Source organism: Orcinus orca, chromosome 11, assembly GCF_937001465.1.
Source record: "Orcinus orca chromosome 11, mOrcOrc1.1, whole genome shotgun sequence".
Classification (NCBI taxonomy): domain Eukaryota; kingdom Metazoa; phylum Chordata; class Mammalia; order Artiodactyla; family Delphinidae; genus Orcinus; species Orcinus orca.
Window position 1 is genome coordinate 21327659 of NC_064569.1, and position 20103 is coordinate 21347761.

Here is a 20103-nt window from a genome sequence, read left to right on the forward strand (position 1 = left end):
TTATCCTTCTCTTCTGCTTCCCTATTTCTGACAGTGTATACTTCACATTGTCAAAGCTGATAGCATTTTTGTCCTGTATCAAGTTATTCTTCCTACATTGTGTGTATTTATTGATTGAACTGTCACGGAACAGCTGAAGGTTTGGAGAAGGTTTCCAGCCTAAAAGGTAAATGTGTTTTCAGCATATACTCAAAAATATCCTGATTTTTAATCGTTAGTTATAAGAAATCTACTTCCTTTACAGAGATCGCTCTCATTTTCTCTCTGAATCATCTGACCTCTTGTTCCAATCTGCTATTTTGGTAGCTTCCAATTCTTATTTTATGGATGCAATATCTTCATTGACAACCTGAGGATACTGATGAAAAACTTTAACTAGTCCTCTTCTGTTTCCCCAATTCTCCCTGTTCCTTTTGAGGGCTGTTCATTTTGATCCTTCTGTTTTGTGCTGTTGATTTTATCTACACATTCTGTGATCCTTGGTTGCCTGTTCATGCTTAGACAAAGGGATATGATATAATGACTGGCAGGTGACTTCCAACCTCCTGAACTGGGGAAACTTTACTCTGGGGCATGACCTGCTATCTAAGAATCTCAATTTATTTCATTTCTTTAGAAAAGAGCATGGGGGTAAATGTCAGGGTGGTGTGTAAGGGTGCAGTTCTGCATTGAAGAGTGGAGGTGGAGATAGGGATGATGAGTGCAGCTGTTCTCTAAAGAGATTTTTAATTAGGTTCCCAGTTTTCAGGTCCTCCTCTGAGCTTTGCCTTCTATTCCTGAAGATTCAGAGGCCAGAGCCTCCCTAGGGCTCTCCTGAGAACCCTGACTCTGGAACCCTTCTTTTGGGGGATAATCAGGGATGCTCCTCCTGTCAACATGCTCCTTTCCTCTTCCCAATGTCCAGATATTTGTTGATCTCCTTTGTATGCTGATGACTCCTTCCCTTCCTCTTTACTCTTATATTCTTATTCTTTTCTTCTCCTCCTCCTCCTCCTCCTTCTCTTCTTCTCCTTCTTTTCTTTTTCTTTTTCTTCTTCTCCTTCTCCTCCTTCTCCTCCTTCCTCTTCTTCCTCTCCTTCCTCTCCTTCTCCTTCTTCTTCTACTTCTTCTTCTTCTCCTTCTTCTCCTTCTCCCCCTTGTCCTTCTCCTCTCCTTCTCCCTCTCCTCCTCCTTCTTCCTCTCCTTCTTCTCCTTCTTCTCTTCCTTTTCCTTCTCCTTCTCCTCCTCCTTTTTCTCCTCCTCCTTCTCCTCCTCCTCCTTCTTCTTCTTCTTCTCATTGTAGTTTTGATTTGCATTTCTCTAATAATTAGTGATGTTGAGCATCTTTTCATGTGTTTGTTGGCTATGTGTATGTCTTCTTTGGAGAAATGTCTATTTAGGTCATCCACCCATTTTTTTTGAATTAGGTTGTTTTTTGATATTGAGCTGCATGAGCTGTTTGTATATTTTGGAGATTAATCCTTTGTCAGTTGCTTTGTTTGCAAATATTTTCTCCCATTCTGAGCATTGTCTTCATAGTATTTTTCTTAAAAAGCTATTTTAAGGATTGATGGACTAGCCATTATACCTTCAAATCTTATGTTTCAAGAAATGTGGAAGCTAAATCCCGGTACATTAAAATATATTGCCCTGATCATTTTTCTTATTTCTTTTTGTTATTATGTTGACTGTGGCCCATGTATGTGGATAATTAAGCTTAAATAGTGCCTTCAAGGATGAATGATGAAGTGGAGATTTATTTAATATCATAAAACTGGTAGATAAGGAAATTTTCATTTGCAACTATCAAAAACTCAAATGATATATGTGACACATATGATTTCTGTATTAAGTTCATAAATTTTAGTGGAACATCTGAAAACAAGGAAGGCAGAACTCTCATGGTTAAAAGTACCCTAGGGAGGAAATGGCCAGGGTTTTACTGGCCACCAACAAAATAAACACACCTTGTTTACAACCAAGGAAAGATGAAGTAAAAATAAATCAGGAAACTTCCTCACAGTAGCCGCAAAAAAATGTTAGACATTTGAAGGTCAAACTCACACTCCAGGGCATCATCACTAACTTATTTACACACCTGATCTTCAAATACTATCTTGGTTAAACATTGATTTTTCTTCAGGTTCTACTTAGACCACAAATACTGACCACATGGTTTTTTTTTCCATTTTTAACAGCTTTATTGAGGTTTGACTGACATATAATAAATTGCACATATTTAAAATGTACAATTTAATAAGTTTGGACATATGTATACACCCATAAAATCATCAGAATAAAAGTAGATATTCCTTCAAAAGAATTGAAGTTGTATGATTTAGATATTCTTTGGAAGTCACTTAATCCTCTATCATGGAAACACCATCCCCACCTTGCTTAAGTCAGATACTTGGGCACTTTTCTTTCCGCCCTCATACCCAGTTCTCTACCTTGTCCAAGCCACCGGTGTCTCTCTGCTGGGTGTTTGCAGCAGCCTTGCTGCCGATGTGCCTGCTTCCATTCTTCCCCTCCATTAGTCCATTATCCACACTGCAGCCCCGTGATACATTCAAAATGTAAATCTAAACACATTACTCTCCTGCTCAAATCTTGGCCAGGGCTTTACATTACCTTAAGAATAAAGTTCAAAATTCTTAGCGTGACTTTGCAAGGCTCTTCACATTGAACTTTATTCTTAAGGAAATAAGAATACAAGAACAGAGGGAGACAGAATCAAAGGAAGTTCAGAATATAAAATTAGCAAAGCTCAGTGACCGAATAGATAGAGGATTGCGGCAAGAATCCAATGAGGTGATTTAAGTAAAAGGGTTTCGTGAAACATAAAACATTATTTCAATGCCATCATTATACTAGTATTATTCCTTTCTGTCTCTCAGTGAATCTTTGGCATTACTGAATACCAGAACTTCACTTTTAAGTGGCTTGCTATTCCAGCCTAGGCTCATGAAAACCTGGCACATGGGGTTGGTTGCTACGTGGCTCTGAACACTCAGATCAAAGCTGTACCACTGGGCACCTTTGCTCGCATCCCCAGTCATTAGAGGTGCTCAGCTTTGAGCAGTCATGCTGCCATGTGGGTACTCAGTCAGGGTCATCCCCGGGGAGGGACTGGAGGTAACAGAAGCCCCCCAGGGGTCAGCACCACCTGTTGCTTCCCCTGCCATCAAAGAGGGGAGGCAACAGGTGTTGCTTGTTTCTCCTCTTGGGTTCACCTGGAAGGACTAACTGGGGTCCTTGGGGCCTAGAAATCTTGAGGCAATGGGTTCTAATCACAAATCCTTTGGTTATAAGGAACAGAAATCCCAGAAACTGGGAACTAGAAAAATCAGGAGCTGGAGTTGGTCTCTCTCAGTCTTAAGTGACACATGGTCTCTCTCACGTCTGTTTCTGACTATATGTTCTGCTCTTCTGCTTCAACCAGCTCTCGACTTTAGTAACCATACAAGACCCCACACGGCCCCATCCAATTCTCTATATATCATGTATGTCAGGACTGGCTATCTCTGGCATCCACTAATGTCGGGACTAATACTCATATCCCAATTCCAGACTTTCCAGAGAGGAATCTGATTGGTCCATATTGTCATTTGAACAAGGCCCCAAGTCTCAGTTCACTGTTGGCCTGTGGATGAAATCTCCTGTGTCAGCTATCTAGCAGTTGTCCAGTTACTTGAGGCCATGAAATGCAAGGTCACATGCTTTGATGCGCACTGAGGAGGGACTAGGAAAGGGGACTCCTGAAGGAATTGATGTGGTCAGGGCAACAGGTATCCCTAACACATGGGAAACACTAAAGTGTAGTTAAGAGCATGGAAAATATTTATTTGGCGCTTGCTGTGGGCCAGGCTCTGTGCTGGGACTGCGGCAGTACACACGTAAGAGCTCAGACACTCACAGGCTGATAACTGAGGAGGGAACACAACATGACATGAAAGACCAACCCTGACATGGGGACTTTCAAAGGAGAAGCAGGGGTGATCTAGGAAAGGGCTTGAGGGGCAGAGCTGACCAAGGCTGCAGGGTCAAGGCTGGCTTCCTGGGAGATGGCTGGGGGAGAGGGGAGGAGAGTGTTCCCGGCATGGAGAACAGAGTGTTCAAAGGCCCAGCAGCAAAAAGGGAGCAGAGCTTGTGGAAGGAAAGGAACCTCGTGTGGCTGGAGACAAGACAGAGAAGAGAAGGTGAGGGTAGAGCGGGCAGCAAGGGAGTCAGGCTAAGAGGTTTGCGCTTTTATACGGAGGGTAATGCGAAGGGGTGGACGAGATTAAGCTTGTCACTTATGGACTGGATATCACTCGTACTGATGGATCGTCCTCCCCTCTTTTGCTGGGGACAGGAGCCAGGCACTATGACAGGGGGTGGGGGTGAGGGGTGGTACCATCAGGACACAGGAGGATTCAAAAGAGAGGCAGGCCTGTGTCAAGAAGAAGTCCCCTCAACTTCACAATTTTGCTTGTGGTCTCTGTATTCCTCAAACCATCACCAATAAACAAAAGCTCTGCATGGGCGTATTTTCAGTTTCTCATGACTGTACCCGTAACGGCATCGGAAACACTGGCTGTCTTGTGTATGGCCTTAGTTCCAAGTGCCTCCTAAAAGGCCTTACAAAATGGGGCCAGCAAACTCTATGAAAGTCATCAAGAACCAACAAACTAAATCTCATGCCTCTTAGTTTAAGGCTACCTGTGGAAGGAGGCAACAGAGCCAATCCGTTTTCAGCTGTGTACACTCTGTATGTATCACACACACACACACACACACACACACACACACACACGGTGCTGCAGTCTCTCTGCTCAGGTCAGCACTTGGGTAATTGAAACCTTCAGATGGTTGGCTCCTGGGTTTAGCCAGGCTTTTTTTTTTTTTCTTTCAGTGCCATAGTCAAATATTAACTTCGGATACTGTCTTTCTGTTTGAAGAGGACTCTGTTGGTCCTGATGTGAGGAAGCGTGCCCTGTGTTACATTTTTGTTGGCACAGCAAAAGATTGCTCCCCCAACTGTTCTGTGCTCTCCCACAAGCCCTTTTGGAACGAGAGAAGTTTGGCAATGAGGATGTAGTTGAAAAAAGTTGATGAATTTATGTTTCATCTTCTTTCTCCACTTCTTCTCCTGGAGGTGTGAACAAATAATGAAACTACTAAAAAAAAAAAAGGCAGCATGCAAGGAGGAGGCCACACAATTAGCCCTTGAAAATTCAGAATCTAGATCATTAGCCATGAATCTGAGCTGGAGGTGCTGAATATTCATTCACACGATCGTGCACAGAGCGGTGAGGTTTCTTTTCTTGACACAATGAACCGAGTGTCCCGATGCCTTTAGACACTAGGGTGCTTGCAGAACCTCGTCAGAGGCAACCACAAGGGAAGGGACTTTCTACTTCACCTCCAGGCCACCTCAGATAGCCCCATCATACAACATGACATACACAATCTCATGCTACGAAATATAAACTGCACCTCTAAACTTAAGAAATCCGATTCCTCCCATTTAACTGTCCCCGGATGTTCTGGGTACACGGCATATTTTTCCCGGATCTAAAATTTAACTTTAAAGTTCACAGTTTAATAACTAAACAATTTTAGTTCAGAGAGATATTCTGGGGTGAAAGAAACACTACTTTAAGATACAAGAAAACTTGAAAGGTGTTTGAGATCTTTTGAGAGGAATGGAGAGGAAATTAGATTTTTTTTTTTGTCTTTTCATTTTCTCCTGAATCGTAGAGCAGCTCATACAAGTAAGGGACTCAAATGTTGAGTTCAGCTCTAAGCTAAACATCTATCAAGGATTGTTTGCACACATAGAGCATCCTGATGGTAAGAATAAAAGTGGAGGGACATGCAGCAGAATTTATAGGTTTCGAAGGAAGGATTAAAAATTTCCAAGGGGCAAACAATTCCTATTGTCTGCCAGTCCTTTCAGATGTACGCACTGATGTACCCACCATAATCCTCGCTGGTTTGGCTGTGCTCCAGGGAAGATACTGTTTGAAGACAAGAAGCAGGCTTAACAAAAACCAGAATGATTCTCTTACACTGCACAGAATCTCATGCAAGTTTTACTTTTGCTTAATGAGGATATATTTTCTTTCTCACTTTGGTCATATCAGTAAAAAAATGTGATCTTTGTGAAAATCTTTTTCCTTTCCTAGACTTTAATACTCATTTTCCCCCCTCCTTTTTATCCAAAGAAGCTGGTCTCATTATAGTTGGGGCAACTTTAATTTTATCCACTTCTTTGTTTCTCCGAATTCTGTGTTACCTTCTATTTGAAGACATGATAACAGCAAAAATTATGTTGTAAAACAAAAGTTATTATTTAAGACCAAAGTCCAACATTCTTATTGTGGGAAGGAGACTGGTCAACAATGGTAGCCCTCTTGTCCTGTCTTATTGTTATAATTTTTTTCCCCAATGGTGGCTTAAAAAAGGGGTGTGGTGAAAATGCATTAAAAAACCCCTACAGTTTCTCTTGGTTTACACGAGTCAATTAGGTAGGCAATCTGGCAGTCTTATCTAAAAAGGTACAGTTGTGAAAACAGAGGCACCAATTAATTACAGATCAAAGTTTAGCTTTTTTTTTTGGTAAGGTGATCTGAGTCAAATTTTTCCAGTGAGATACTGACCTGAAGGAAACTAATAACTAAACCTGGCACATTGATGCCCCTCACGGGAACAATATATAAGTGGAGGGTACATCGTGCAACTTAGAAATCAAAGACTGAGTTTTAAGAACCAGAACTTATATGTAGAAATCGTGTCTCTTTCGAAGTACTCACTTTGGAAGGCATTCCACTCACACGGTGTTACTGTTGCTAAGTATTTTTGTCAATTATGTTTATAGAATTGTGGTACGTTATTTGTAATGCTCTCTATGGAAGCTAATAGCATTCTTGAAGGATGGATTTAACTTTGGGGACAATCAACAGTTGTTTGGAGGTGGGTAGGTCATGGGGCAGCATGGGAGGACTCGAGCACTGAGAGTGGGCTTTCTTGATTTTGAGTCCCAGCACTGCCATCAACGAGTAGTGAGTCCGTGGGCAAGTGGCACGACTGCTCAGAGGCGCGCCTGTGAAAATGAGGAAGAAGAACCGTTCGTTCATTCATTCATCAGAGGCTAATCGAGCGTTCACTGGGGGGAGCAGATAATGGGAATGGAGGGATAAGGTGATTCCCTCTGCCTTCACGTGTCTGTCCCAAGTTGGTAATCAATCTTTAATAAAATAAAATTAGCAGGCCAGGTTTACACAAGCATTAAGTAATAAGGATGATTATCTTGGGCAGCTCATTTTTGGGCAAAGATGCCCAAAAATCATCTTTGATGAAATTTCCCAAAGAAAAATGCCAAGTGTTTGAGCAACTATAGCTTTATTAAGTAAAAGTTTAACTTCTCTTAATTGACAAAGTTGAAGGACCCGGGTCATTTCAGATGCATTAGTTGGCGCCTGGATTGATGGATTCATTTCATTTGGAATAATGGCTTACAATCCTACCTCTGCATCAAGATTATCTATAGAGCCTTTGAAAAGTGCAGATGCTGTGTATCAACCCACTTCCTGAATTAGAATTTCTAGAGGAAAGTCACAGACATTTAAAAAGAGTATCATGGGTGATTCTGATACACAGTCAGGGATAAGAACCACTGGCTTATTATAATCCCTCATACTTTCAGAAATTTTTCCCTTTACCTTAGTATATTATACTTCTCTCTCTCTCTCTTTTTTTTTTTTTTTTTTTTTTTTTTGCGATACGCGGGCCTCTCACTGTTGTGGCCTCTCCCGTTGCGGAGCACAGGCTTGGGATGCGCAGGCTCAGCGGCCATGGCTCACGGGCCCAGCCGCTCCGCGGCATGTGGGATCCTCCCGGACCGGGGCACGAACCCGTGTCCCCTGCATCGGCAGGCGGACTCTCAACCACTGCGCCACCAGGGAAGCCCTTATTTCTTCTTTTCACAAACTTTCTTTTAAAAATATTATCTTAGCAGCATCTCATTATTGAATCAAAATTCAATTAATATATGAAGATTCAATCCAGAGAGAATTTCTCAATCTACCAAGTGTAACATCTTTTTAATTGAGCATCCATTATGTACCTAGTTCTCCATTGTTTAGGTGACGCTCCAATGAATCTAAGACCCAATCTCTACTGAAGTGAGTTTCTTTTGAAAACTAAGCGTTTTGGGGGGTGTTTGTTTTGTGTTTTGTTTTGGTTACATCATAATGTAATGTGCCCGTTAGAGGACAACAGAAAAATAGGAAGAAGAGGAAAACATCATCCATGTCCCACTGCCCCCAAGCAACTGCTTTTAGCATCTTGATGAGTTTTTCTAGGTGCTAGTTTCATGCTTATTACATCTCAAGCAACTTCCTTCAATAAGCATTTCACATGCTTCCCCTACTCTCTCTAAACAGGATGCACAAGAAAATTAAATTATTTTTTATTTAAAATATGGATTGTTTAGGCTTTTAGGAACAGAACAAAAAATAATGCATGACATTGAAAAAATGCCCTTTCCCAAAATCTGCATGGTGTACTAGATGTTTATTACAGATTGCTTAGGGATAAAAATATGACTAAGTAAAAAATAGATGTTGAAGAAAGTTGAAAATGATTGACAGGCATGGGGTTCATGAACTCCAGCAAGACCTTGGTTCTTCAGTATTCAGGGGAGTTGAGAGAGGGCTATCCTCCTAGGGGCCAGCAATATGGTTGTGTATTGAGAGTCAGCTCCTCTCGCCTTGTCCTGGTCTGATTATACCTTTACTACCCTGAGGTGGAGCAGCAAAAAAGTGAAACTAGGAAGGTTTGTCTCCAAGGACTAGGCACAGGGAAGGAGCTGTTGGCTAGGTGACATTGGTGCTGTAAGTCTGAACCAGTAGGTCCAAGCTGACACACTCCAGAGTCACCCCATAGATAAAAACCCACAAGGCATGAATAATTACTCTGCTATGCCACATGCTTCCCAGGAATGCAGGCATATGACACTGATTATGACACTGTCTACTAGAGAGTGCCTTCATGCCTTGCTGGACCTCACACACAATTCTGTCCTTGCACACGTAACACTTTATTACACTTCCCTGTTTATGTGTCTGTCTCCCTCCAGTTGGATGTGGGCTCCTTGAGAGCAGGAACCTGCTGCCTTTTTACCATCAGTGCCTGCTGGCTTACTTGGCCATCTTAGGCATTCATTAAATGTTTATTGAATGAACTCAAGAAAGAATGCTGTACAGGCACTCACTCCTGAGAAAAAGGTACCAAGAAGAAATAAAATGATAAAGTTACAGTCAATCTTTGACAAAGGAATGTTCCTTGCTGCCTTAGGGGATGGCAAGAGTGTTAAACTTAGCTTGGAGTGTGTCCTGGGCAGGTTTTCAGAGTGGGACTTAATCACAGGGGTACATCCCAAACGTACTAACTGCCTAGACTCCACCTAAAATATAACTAAGTCAGACATTAAAAACAAAAACATGTATCAAATACTCTACAGGTGATTCTGACCTGCATCCCTGGCTTTAAAAGCAGTGCATACAAGTATCTGCTAACCTACTACTTAATTTTATGATTACGCTAATAAAAGAACAACAAAAATTCCAGGTATAATTAGCTAGTTGAGCACAATGCTCATACAAATACACCTAAGCTGAAAGTGGTGTGGATTATAAAATAGCACTTGGCATTTCCTTATATGCCACATTGCAAAAGTATTGTAAATAGAAACTTTATAAAATATCTACCCTGCCCTACAATGGCTTCATATCTTCTGGTACAATTTGACAGAAAAAACAAAAACAAAAACCACTCACCACTCACTTGTCACTCCTGTGTGGTTTTCTTAGACAACAGCAGGTCTATTGTTGCAGAGACAAGGATGCTCATGGCAGTGCTGAGATTCACCTGGGCGGGAGCATTGGTCAGGGTACCTTCCGTTTCAAGGGACAGAAATAATTAAACAAAAGGAATATCTGTTGACTTGTTTATTGATTTAACCATTCAGCAAATACTGATTGAGCCCCTTGTGTAGGCCAAGAATGATAAGCTAGGATAACAGCTTAACAGTTACTGATTACTTATCCATGCTAGGAAATGTCCTCCATGTTTTCAAGAACTATTGTATTTATACTTCATAGAGACCTTCTGAGATAAGTACTTTTAATATTCACATTTCACAGATAGGAAATCAAGGCTTAGAGAGGTGAGGGAACAAGTCCACGTCATACAGCTGGTAAGAATTGGAGCCGGGACTGGAACTCACGGACGCACAAAAAATGAGAGAGAATTTATAGAAAAATGGTAGGAGGAAAAGAACACGGCCTATAAAGATTTGTCTTAGGGCCAAAGATGTCTTTAAAGGAGGTGATGACTGGATATGGAACCAAATGCAGGGAGTTGTAAGTCTATGGAAACCTGCATATTATGAAAATGAAAGAAGATGTCAGTCTGGCTTGGAGTCAGACAGTGACTCACTTACTCTAAAGAGGAAGAGTAGTGGTCAAATTGAAAATCGTATAGTTTGCTTATAACACATAGGCTATTTAAAATTACTCTATGGTGTTTTCAACGTTATTATTTAGAAAACCTGATTATAATTCATCCAAAGTGTCTCGGTTGAGTTATTCCTAAAGACAACTCTTAAAAGAGAAAGAAAAATGGACGAACAAAATATGCATTCAAGGATTTTAAAGATGTATTGTTTATATCAGAAATATCTGAATCCAGATGAATCTTGTGTGTAAATCGTAGGACTATTTAGGATCTATAAATATTTATTAAAGCCATGCAATGTTCTTTGCACTGTGCTGGGTACTGTGGAAACAATGATGATTAAGAAAAGCAAGATGTCTGTCCTCACGGTGCTTATGGTCCAGATTCTACACAGCATCTGTTCTCACTACCCTGGAACTTGGCAGGGATGTCTATGCACAAAGCACTTCTGCCCTTGTGATATTGTGATTTATAACAAAAGATATATATTTGGTCTCTGTCCCCATTTCTGGCACAGACCTTCTAAAATCCTTGGAATTTCCTAAGTGAGGAAAGTGACAAAGGTGTCTTCTGTTATGCTAATGAGATGACTTTTGGAACACACCTAAGGATGTGGGCTGGCCGCCAGGAGAACCAACCACGTGATTAGAGGGTGGCATTCTCAGTCCCACCCTCCAGACACCCAGGGAGGAGAGAGCCTCCACCCCAGGCTGAACCAATCACCAATGATCATTGATTTAATCAATCATGCCTGTGTAATGAAGCCTCCATAAAAACCAAAAACAAAAAACTGAATTCGGAGAGCTTCCAGGTTGGTGAACCAGAATACTTCCACATGCCACCGTGCACAGCCCCAAGCTCCATGAGGACAGAAGCTCCTTTGTTTGGGACCTTGCCCTATGTATCTCTTTCTCTGGCTGTTGATTCGTATCTGTTAACATCCTTTGTAATAAACAGGCAATTTAATGAGTAAAATAGTTTCCTGAGTCCTAAGTTAATCAAGACCAAGGAAAGGGTTGCAGAAACCTCTGATATATAACCAATGGGTCAGGAGCACAGATAACCATCTAGACTCGCGATCTATATCTGAAGTAGGGGCAGTCTTGTGGCACCAAGCCCTCAACACCTAGAATCTGATGCTGTCTCTGGCTAGACAGCGTCAGAATTGAGTTGAATTGTAGGACATCCAGCTGGTGTTGGAGAACTGCTTGGTGGTGTGGGGAGAAAACCCACACATCGGAATTGAGAGCATAGCCCTAAAGATGCATGTTTAACATATATGTTAACATGTTTAACGTGTATATTAGCACACATTTGCCCTTACCACGCATGACTGCTTATGCGTGCAATGTATTAATGCCATGTCTCTATGCAATAAAAATCCAACTCATCAAGATATATACAGTCAACTTGTGCAATTTTTGTGTGGTGTACCAATCATATCGCAATAAAGCTAAAAAATCCAAGTCATTCAGCTAAAATATAAATGGCAAGAGCAGATAACTTAGAGCTTAGGTCTTGTAGCCTTCAAAAGGGATAGTGGGGGTAGGGGGAGATAAATTAGGAGTTTGGGATGAACATATACTATTGAATATAAAACAGATAAACAACAAGGACCTACTGTATAGCACAGGGAACTATAGTCAATATCCTGTAATAACCATTAATGGAAAAGAATCTGAAGAAGAATATATATATATATATATATATATATATATATACACATATGTATATAAAACAGAATCACTTTGCTGTACACCTGAAACTAACAACATTGTAAATTAACTATACTTCAATTTTTAAAAATGGCTTAAAAAGTGTAGCCTTGAGCAAGTCACTTAACCACTGAAAAAATTTTGACTTCATAGGGTTTTGGTGAGATTTAGAGAGTGATAATTTGAGTACTTTGTAACCTATAAAATATATGTATGTATGTGTGTATATATATATATATATATATATATATATATATATATATATATATACAAATACACATTGCAGACATCATTTATTATTGTAATTTACAGAAGATCATGTTTTTGTTATTTTAGAGAAATTTTCCAGAAAATGATACAGTTTCATTAAATCTATACTTATGAGATATAGCAATAAAATGTGCTGTGGGATAGGCTATGGAAGTAGACTGGCTCTGTGGCTAACATCTGCATCATTTAGGAGAATGTTGGTACTATATTGGTTGTAGACGAGGGCAGAGATATGAATTCCCTCAACTGCCTTCCTCACACACCCGCAAACGTAACTGTGTTTTATCTAATTTTACATTCTTTCTTTCTATCTCAGCCTGTGAAGGGACTTTCCTTCTGACTAATTCTGCTACCTCAAGGAATTTAGCTGATCAATTGTCCAAAAAAAGAGAGGCACACTTTTCCTCAACTTTATATTATCCCTTTAGCTATAGCTTTTCCTCTTTCTTTCCCTTCACAGCTAAGCTTTTCCATAGATAATTTTCTCCCCCCTTCATCACCTCCCACTTACTTTTAAACTCACTGGAATCTTGAAACTCTATATGGATTGCTCTTTGCAAGGGCAACCAATGACCACCTTGCCACTAAAGTCTATGTACACTTTGTGTTTATCTTACTTGATTTCTCTGTGGAGTTCAAGGATAGGGTGAGTTTGAGGTACATTTGGGATATTCAAATGGAGTTGTAAGTAGGTATTTACATCTGCAGATCTAGAGCTAAGGAAAGACGTCTGGATTCCTTAGATTTTGGAGTCTTTGATGAAGCCATGGAACGTGTAGTGTACATGCCCTTTCCCTATGCAATAAAAAATCCAATTCATCAAGATATATACATTAAATTTGTGCAATTTTTTTGTCTATCAGTCATATCTCAATGTGGTGATACCTAAATGTGGTGGTTTTAAAATATGCTTTTGATACTCTTTGATTCTTTAATACTCTTTCTTTCAATGCACGGATCTTAATTCTTTTCCCCTTGAACGTGGGCTGGATTTAGTGACTCGCTTCTAAAGAATAGAGTGTGGCTCAAGTGTTGCTAAGTGACTTCTGAGGCTGTGTCATTAAAACGATAGCTTTTGTCTTGTTCTCTCAATCTCTGAATCTCTTGTTCTTGTTGAAGTCAGCCACCATGTTGTGAGAACACTCACACAACCCTGTGGAGAGGCCAAGGCACGGAGAGGCCACATGGAAAGGAGCCAGCCTACCAGCCAGATGAGTGAGCCACCTTGAAAGCAAATCTTTCTGCCTCAGTCAAAACTTCAGATGGTTCCAGGCCCCAGTCTTTAAGTCTTTCAGCTGAGACCCCAGAAAATGTGAAGAAACAAATGATCCCTGCTATACCCTATTTGAATATTTGACCCACAGAAACTATGAAATAATAAAGAACTACTGTTATTCCAAACCACTACGCTTTGGGTGATTTATTATGCAGCAATAGATAATTAATACAGAGGAATCAGAATGGCAGGAGAGAAATGAAGAGAGTTTAGTAAGATAATTTAGATTAAAAAAAAGAAACTTTACTTTTTCTATTGTTAATAACTGATGGATATACAATGACGTCCTATATTTCTCCTCTTATTACATTTCAAAAATTGAGATACTGTTGCATACAATAATAGGCACAGATCTTAAGTGTTGTTCAATGAGTTTTTCACAGTGGTTTATACCACGTAATCACCACCCAAACCAAGATATATAAGACTTCCATCACCCCAGAGAATCCCGTCCTGCTCCTTTCTGGTCAATTCTCTCATCCCAACTCTACAACCACTTTTTAAATTCAGTTATCATAGATTTTTACCTTTTTACATAAATGGAATTATGCAGTATTTATTTTCTGTGTCTAATTTCTTTCACTCATTCAAGTCATTGACTATATCAATGGTTCATTCCTTCTTATTAGCAAGTAGTATTCACTGTATGAATATACCACAATTTTTTATCCATTCTTCTCCCTATATTTCTTAACTATAATAATTTAGTTATTTCTACCTTATCATATGCAGTGCACACATCGAAATTATATAGACAAAAATACATGTACAAACTGCATGTAGAAAAATTTGATATTATAAATAACATCATATAAATAGGTGGAATGCATTAGGAAAGGATTCATAGTTAGCATTGCTACGGACACTCTATAGAATGAGAAAGTTATAAGCCCTACGTGACCCATAGAGGGTACACTGCACATATGACATTTAACTTGAAAAGTTAAATACAACTTTATACATAAAGTTGTAAAATAACTTTTAGAATAACTTTATAAAAAAAGTTATTCTAAATTAACTGCCACACAAAGATCATAAATGGGTCAATTCTTTGGAGAAAAACTTGAGCCAAAAGAAATGTTTAGAATTAATGATACATAAATAAAGAAAATACAAAAAAATTAGATTTTCTTTTATTTGTTGTACACACACATGTCAGCAATATCCCCAGAGTTACTTTAGATAGGGAGACCAATGGTGCTGCATATCATAAATGAGTTCTCAGTTGTTCTCTGTAGAATATTTGATACTTCCTTAAATCAAATCTAATTGAACATTTAAAATATATGTCATTACATATTAAAGAGACTTGACACAGACCTTGAAACTCCAATAATTTTTCCTATGAAATCTTTTTTGTTCTTGGTGAATCTAAGATCATGTGTTCAGAAATAAGTTGGTTTAGAGATTATTTCTAGTCGTATTCCCTAAGGACATCTTGTTAATGACACTAACTTTTTTCCCCAGTTCTGAATTTCTGAAGCATAAGTACGTCCAAATAATGTTGGATTTGAAATGCAGCAAACACAGAAATACTAAGCTTATTTTTGTTATTTTCCTCACAGGATCAAAATAATCTCAAACCTTATATTAACTACTCTCCTGTAATTTCTAAGTTACCATCTCTGTCAGTTTTGAGTTATGGGAGCAGCCAGTAGAGTATCTGAAAACACTTTGTTTCTACTTTGCCTTTTTTCCCGGTAATATAAATATCTGAAGAGGTTATTGCTTAGCCTATAAAACAGAGACATTATAACTTATGAATGCTAAAAAAATCCTGCTCATTTCTGTTAAACTATATGATGAGCTGGAAATGGTGATTTTTTCTGTGGAAAGGATATATTAAAGGAAGACCTTTTTTGTTGTTGTCCTTAAAGACCCTTTGATACCATTTTAGCCTTGATTACTCTTCATCACTAACCTTCTGACAACTTTTGTCATCCTCTTCGTTGTTTCTACTTCCTCATATTAAGTAAGTGAAAATACCATCCTCATCACTATCACCTTGTGGTATTGCCAAAGACCAGACCCCCTCGGACACAGATTCACGCATGTGGCTGGGAATCTGAGTAGGTGTAAGGTTCCCCATACTACTACTGCCTTCCTTTGCTGGAAGCTGAAAATTGTAATCAGACTAGAAGGATTACAATTTATCTGGGCTGTTGTTCACTGCTACTGATTTCATTTGTAACTTGTCTCACCTAGGCAGTTAAAAGTAAGCCTTCATTATAAGAATTTATGTGCAACTGTAAGCCACACTTGTTCTGAAACTTAGAAGACAAACCTATAGGAATACCCTATTATTTTGTTTACCTATTCTAACTTACCGTCTAATTTAAGATATTGAGGGAAAAGCTAAGAATGTTTTACTCTTAACTGACAGCCCAGCAGTATGGTCAGCAAATAGAGCTTGTATCTAGCGATAAATTATTAACAGAAATAACAGTCTCAGTCAACTATCACATACATTATGGTGGTGGATCAAGATATTTTTGCAAAGTACTCAAATAATCTCAGATTCAAGGCTAATAGCTAATTCTGTGATAGATGAAGTACTACCTATGATCATTAAATTGTTTAAAATCACAAACGATTTAAATCAGTCCATCCACTTATTTGCCTACAAGAAGTAATTAACAAAACAGGTAATCCACAAGAGTTTACGTTTGATTCCCCTCACTCATCCCTAACTAGGCGAGTGGCCCAATAATCTGGCTACTTAATGATTCTGCTACTCCATTTTTTCATCTTTAAAAGAAGAAACTATAATTACAACGAGTAACTGTCAAGAATGTAAAGTACCTAGCATGTGCTTGTTACAGAATAGATAGATACTCAGTAACTGGTAGCTATATTATTCGTAAGAACAAATAATTACTTCCATGTACTCAGCTTCCTAAAAATGTTTTCTTGGTTTATGTAGAAAAACCAAGTATTGTTCTTTTTTGTCATTTGGGTTGTTCTCAATCAGGCACAAGTCACATGGGTACCTTGATGTAACACTGGCTATTATTTGTCTGTTCTCACTAGAAATCCTAATGGTGTAATGGCCCCAAAGCTGACAATGACCTTTCCTCAGCCCCTCTGCTCCTCTTGTGAGAGTGAGTGCTGTTTCTACTGCTTCTAGGGGGAGCGCTGGGATGTGCAGTTTGGTTTCTGCTTTTTAAGCTACTGCATTTGTTCCATGGACCATATTTTTCTCACTGATCCAGAAGGAAGGTATAAGGAAAACACTGAAGTTCATAAAATAAGAATATATTTTATACCTTCAAAGGTACCCAAGGAGAGCTGATGATTAGTTTCTAATTCTTTGGAGACACAGCAGGGAGTTAGATTTTCTTTAAATTAGCTGATAGCAAACAATCTAGGAGTAGGCTTTATCCTAGCATCTTGGCAACATCATTTTTTTTAAATAAAGCCTTCTGAATGCTAAAATGGCCATACCAAAGTAGATATAAATACTCTAAAGTGATGGGGTCATTTCTGAGTGGTTTCACTGAAATTTGTTCTAAGTGCTACCGAGGAGAGGTATGTGGGAATAAGAATAATCGGTTTTATTGATTTGTTCGGTGACTTTTGGCAGGGACCAAATCTACTTTGAGCATCCTTATTTTCTAGCACACTGTAGGTGCATTAAAAATATCTCAAACGTGGACTGAATTAAATTCTCTACATCCAAAGTGTGTAATAATCCCCGTAGGCACCATTGTGATTAGCGAAGACTGGCTAGGGACTTCATATAAACGATTAAAAGAGCTTTTAAAAACAAATAGGGGGCTTCCCTGGTGGCGCAGTTGTTGGGAGTCCGCCTGCCGATGCAGGGGACGTGGGTTCGTGCCCCGGTCCGGGAGGGTCCCACATGCCGCGGAGCGGCTGGGCCCGCGGGCCGTGGCCGCTGAGCCTGCGCGTCCGGAGCCTGTGCTCCGCGGCGGGAGAGACCACAACAGTGAGAGGCCAGCGTACCGTAAAAAAAAAAAAACAAATAGGGTCCATCGACAGATGAATGGATAAAGAAGATGTGGCACATATACACAATGGAATATTACTCAGACATAAAAAGAAACGAAACTGAGTTATTTGTAGTGAGGTGGATGGACCTAGAGTCTGTCATACAGAGTGAAGTAAGTCAGAAAGAGAAAAATAAATACCGTATGCTAACACATATATATGGAATCTAAAAAAGAAGGTTCTGATGAACCTAGAGGCAGGACAGGAATAAAGACACAGATGCAGAGAATGGACTTGAGGACATGGGGAGGGGAAAGGGTAAGCTGGGACGAAGTGAGAGAGTAGCATTGACATATATACACTACCAAATACAAAACAGATGCTTGTGGGAAGCAGCTGCATCGCACAGAGATCAGCTCAGTGCTTTGTGACCACCTAGGTCACCCCTAGGGGGGTGGGATAGGGAGGGTGGGAGGGAGACGCAAGAGGGAGGGGATATATGTATACATGTAGCTGATTCACTTTGTTATACAGCAAAAACTAACACACCACTGTAAAGCAGTTATACTCCAATAAAGATGTTAAAAAAAAATACATGTGAGAGAGTTCCCAATGAGCCCCGCATCTGTACAAATAGTAATTTCAAAAGCAAATACCTCAATGGGAAAAATACCTTGATTTGTCAGCAGGATCGCAGAATTTAAAAAGAAAGAGCCCATGCCTTTTTTGGAAAATAAAGAACAATTTAACTTCTGGAACTTCACAGCTTGGAGCCTAGCAACGCCTCTTTCGGATTAAATTTTCTACTAATTAAACTCAAATGATTTAAACATTCATCACCTTGCACTGCACCTCTCAGAAAACAAAAACAAAACCGAAAAAATCCTGGGGTTTGGAGTGGGAGACATGCAGCACACACACACAGACACACACACACACACACACACAGACACACACACACGCGTACACAGACGTGCGCGCACACATACACACACGGGCGCGCACACGCAGCCTGTCTAAAGGGCGCTGGGGTTTAGGAGGCGCGGGGCCACCCTGCCCGAACCGGCGGGCGCTGTGTCCCGCCCGGCGAGTTGGCAGTTGGCGACCCCCCCTCGACTCCCCCGCCGCCGCGGGCTCCCCGTGGCCTTCGGAGGCTCGGCGAGTCGCTCCAAATGTTTGCCATATTTGTTCAGCCTCCGTAACTCGCCGAGCAGGGCCAGCGCGGCCCGCCCCGCGCCGCTCTCGCCGTCGCCCCCGCAGCCGCCATGGGCAGGGAGCGGCCGGGCCGCGGCGCGCGGAGCCAAGGGGGACCGCCGGCCGCCGACGGCGCGGGGCCTGAGGACATGGGGCCGAAGAGGGGCGCGGGGGCCCCCAAGGAGTGCGGGGAGGAGGAGGCCCGGACGTGCTGCGGCTGCCGGTTCCCGCTGCTGCTCGCGCTGCTGCAGCTGGCGCTGGGCGTCGCCGTGACCGTGGTGGGCTTTCTCATGGCCGGCATCAGCTCCTCCCTGCTAGTCAGGGACACTCCATTTTGGGCTGGGATCATTGTAAGCATCGAGTCTGTTTTGCCTGAGCGCGTTTGCCAGACAGGAATGCCACGCCGCATGGTCGAGTTACCACTAACCCACCTGCATGCGCCCTTCCCCGGCTCCACGCCTCTAACTCGCCCTCTGCTTGGTGACCGATGCCCGCCGCCCCGGGTCTGCTCAGGCCTGGCGCGGCGGGGCTCGTGCCCTTGTCCTGCTTGTGGCTCCGAACGCCTCCGCCTCCGACAGGCCTGACCCTCACGCGCTGGAGCTGCGGAGGGAGGCACAGGCTGCTTACTTTGGTCACACTGAACAGCCTCGATAACAACAGCAGATTCACTTCGGCTTTTTCTTTCTCCTCGCCCGCGGACCCCACCCTCGTCCCTACAGAAGTAGCAAAAAAGTGAATACGTTCATCCTGTAAAAGCAAGTTAGGAAAAATCCTGTACTTGGAGTGGCCACACTGGGTAGAATTGATTTTATTTTTTAAATCTGAGGTTCCGGTAGTAAGTTTATAAAACAGTGGTTGAAGGCAGGAAATGTGAATACAGCAAGCACAGCCTTAATCCACTGGAATCTAAAGTGGGATAAACCCAGGGTGCTGGCCGTGGCAGGAGCCTTATTTGGGACTCTGCTAATGGATGTACTGTTCAAAGCAGAACACTGCTCAGCTGTTGTGAGTTGAGTGTTTGGACACAGCATACTTGGCTTAATTAAACGGATTCTCTGATATGAAGTGGGTACCATTTATTGAGCACCTACTGTGGGCCTGTCCTGCTAGAGGCCTTACACGTATTATTTCTGATCCCCACATCAGCCTTATGGGATAGTTATTATCCTTCCATTTCTCAAATGAGAGAACCAAGGGCAAACCCACTGAAGGTCATGA

At 41.1% G+C, this 20103-nt stretch overlaps 1 protein-coding gene and 1 long non-coding RNA gene across 2 annotated transcripts in view; one reads left to right on the forward strand and one right to left on the reverse strand.

Moving 5' to 3' along the window:
- Positions 1-1969: 1969 nt before the first annotated feature.
- LOC125960421 (uncharacterized) lies at positions 1970-19620 on the reverse strand. Its single transcript, XR_007470072.1, has 3 exons — positions 19317-19620; positions 9804-9920; positions 1970-7066 (listed from the first exon to the last, which is right to left on the reverse strand). It is a non-coding gene; the product is annotated as an uncharacterized LOC125960421 (long non-coding RNA).
- SSPN (sarcospan) overlaps positions 18549-20103 on the forward strand; it is a 48960-nt gene continuing 47405 nt past the window's right edge. The window contains exon 1 of the mRNA XM_004270905.4: positions 18549-19235. Within this exon, the coding sequence (XP_004270953.1) occupies positions 18957-19235 (279 nt within the window). The 5' untranslated portion in view covers positions 18549-18956. The remainder of the gene's footprint in view (positions 19236-20103) is intronic.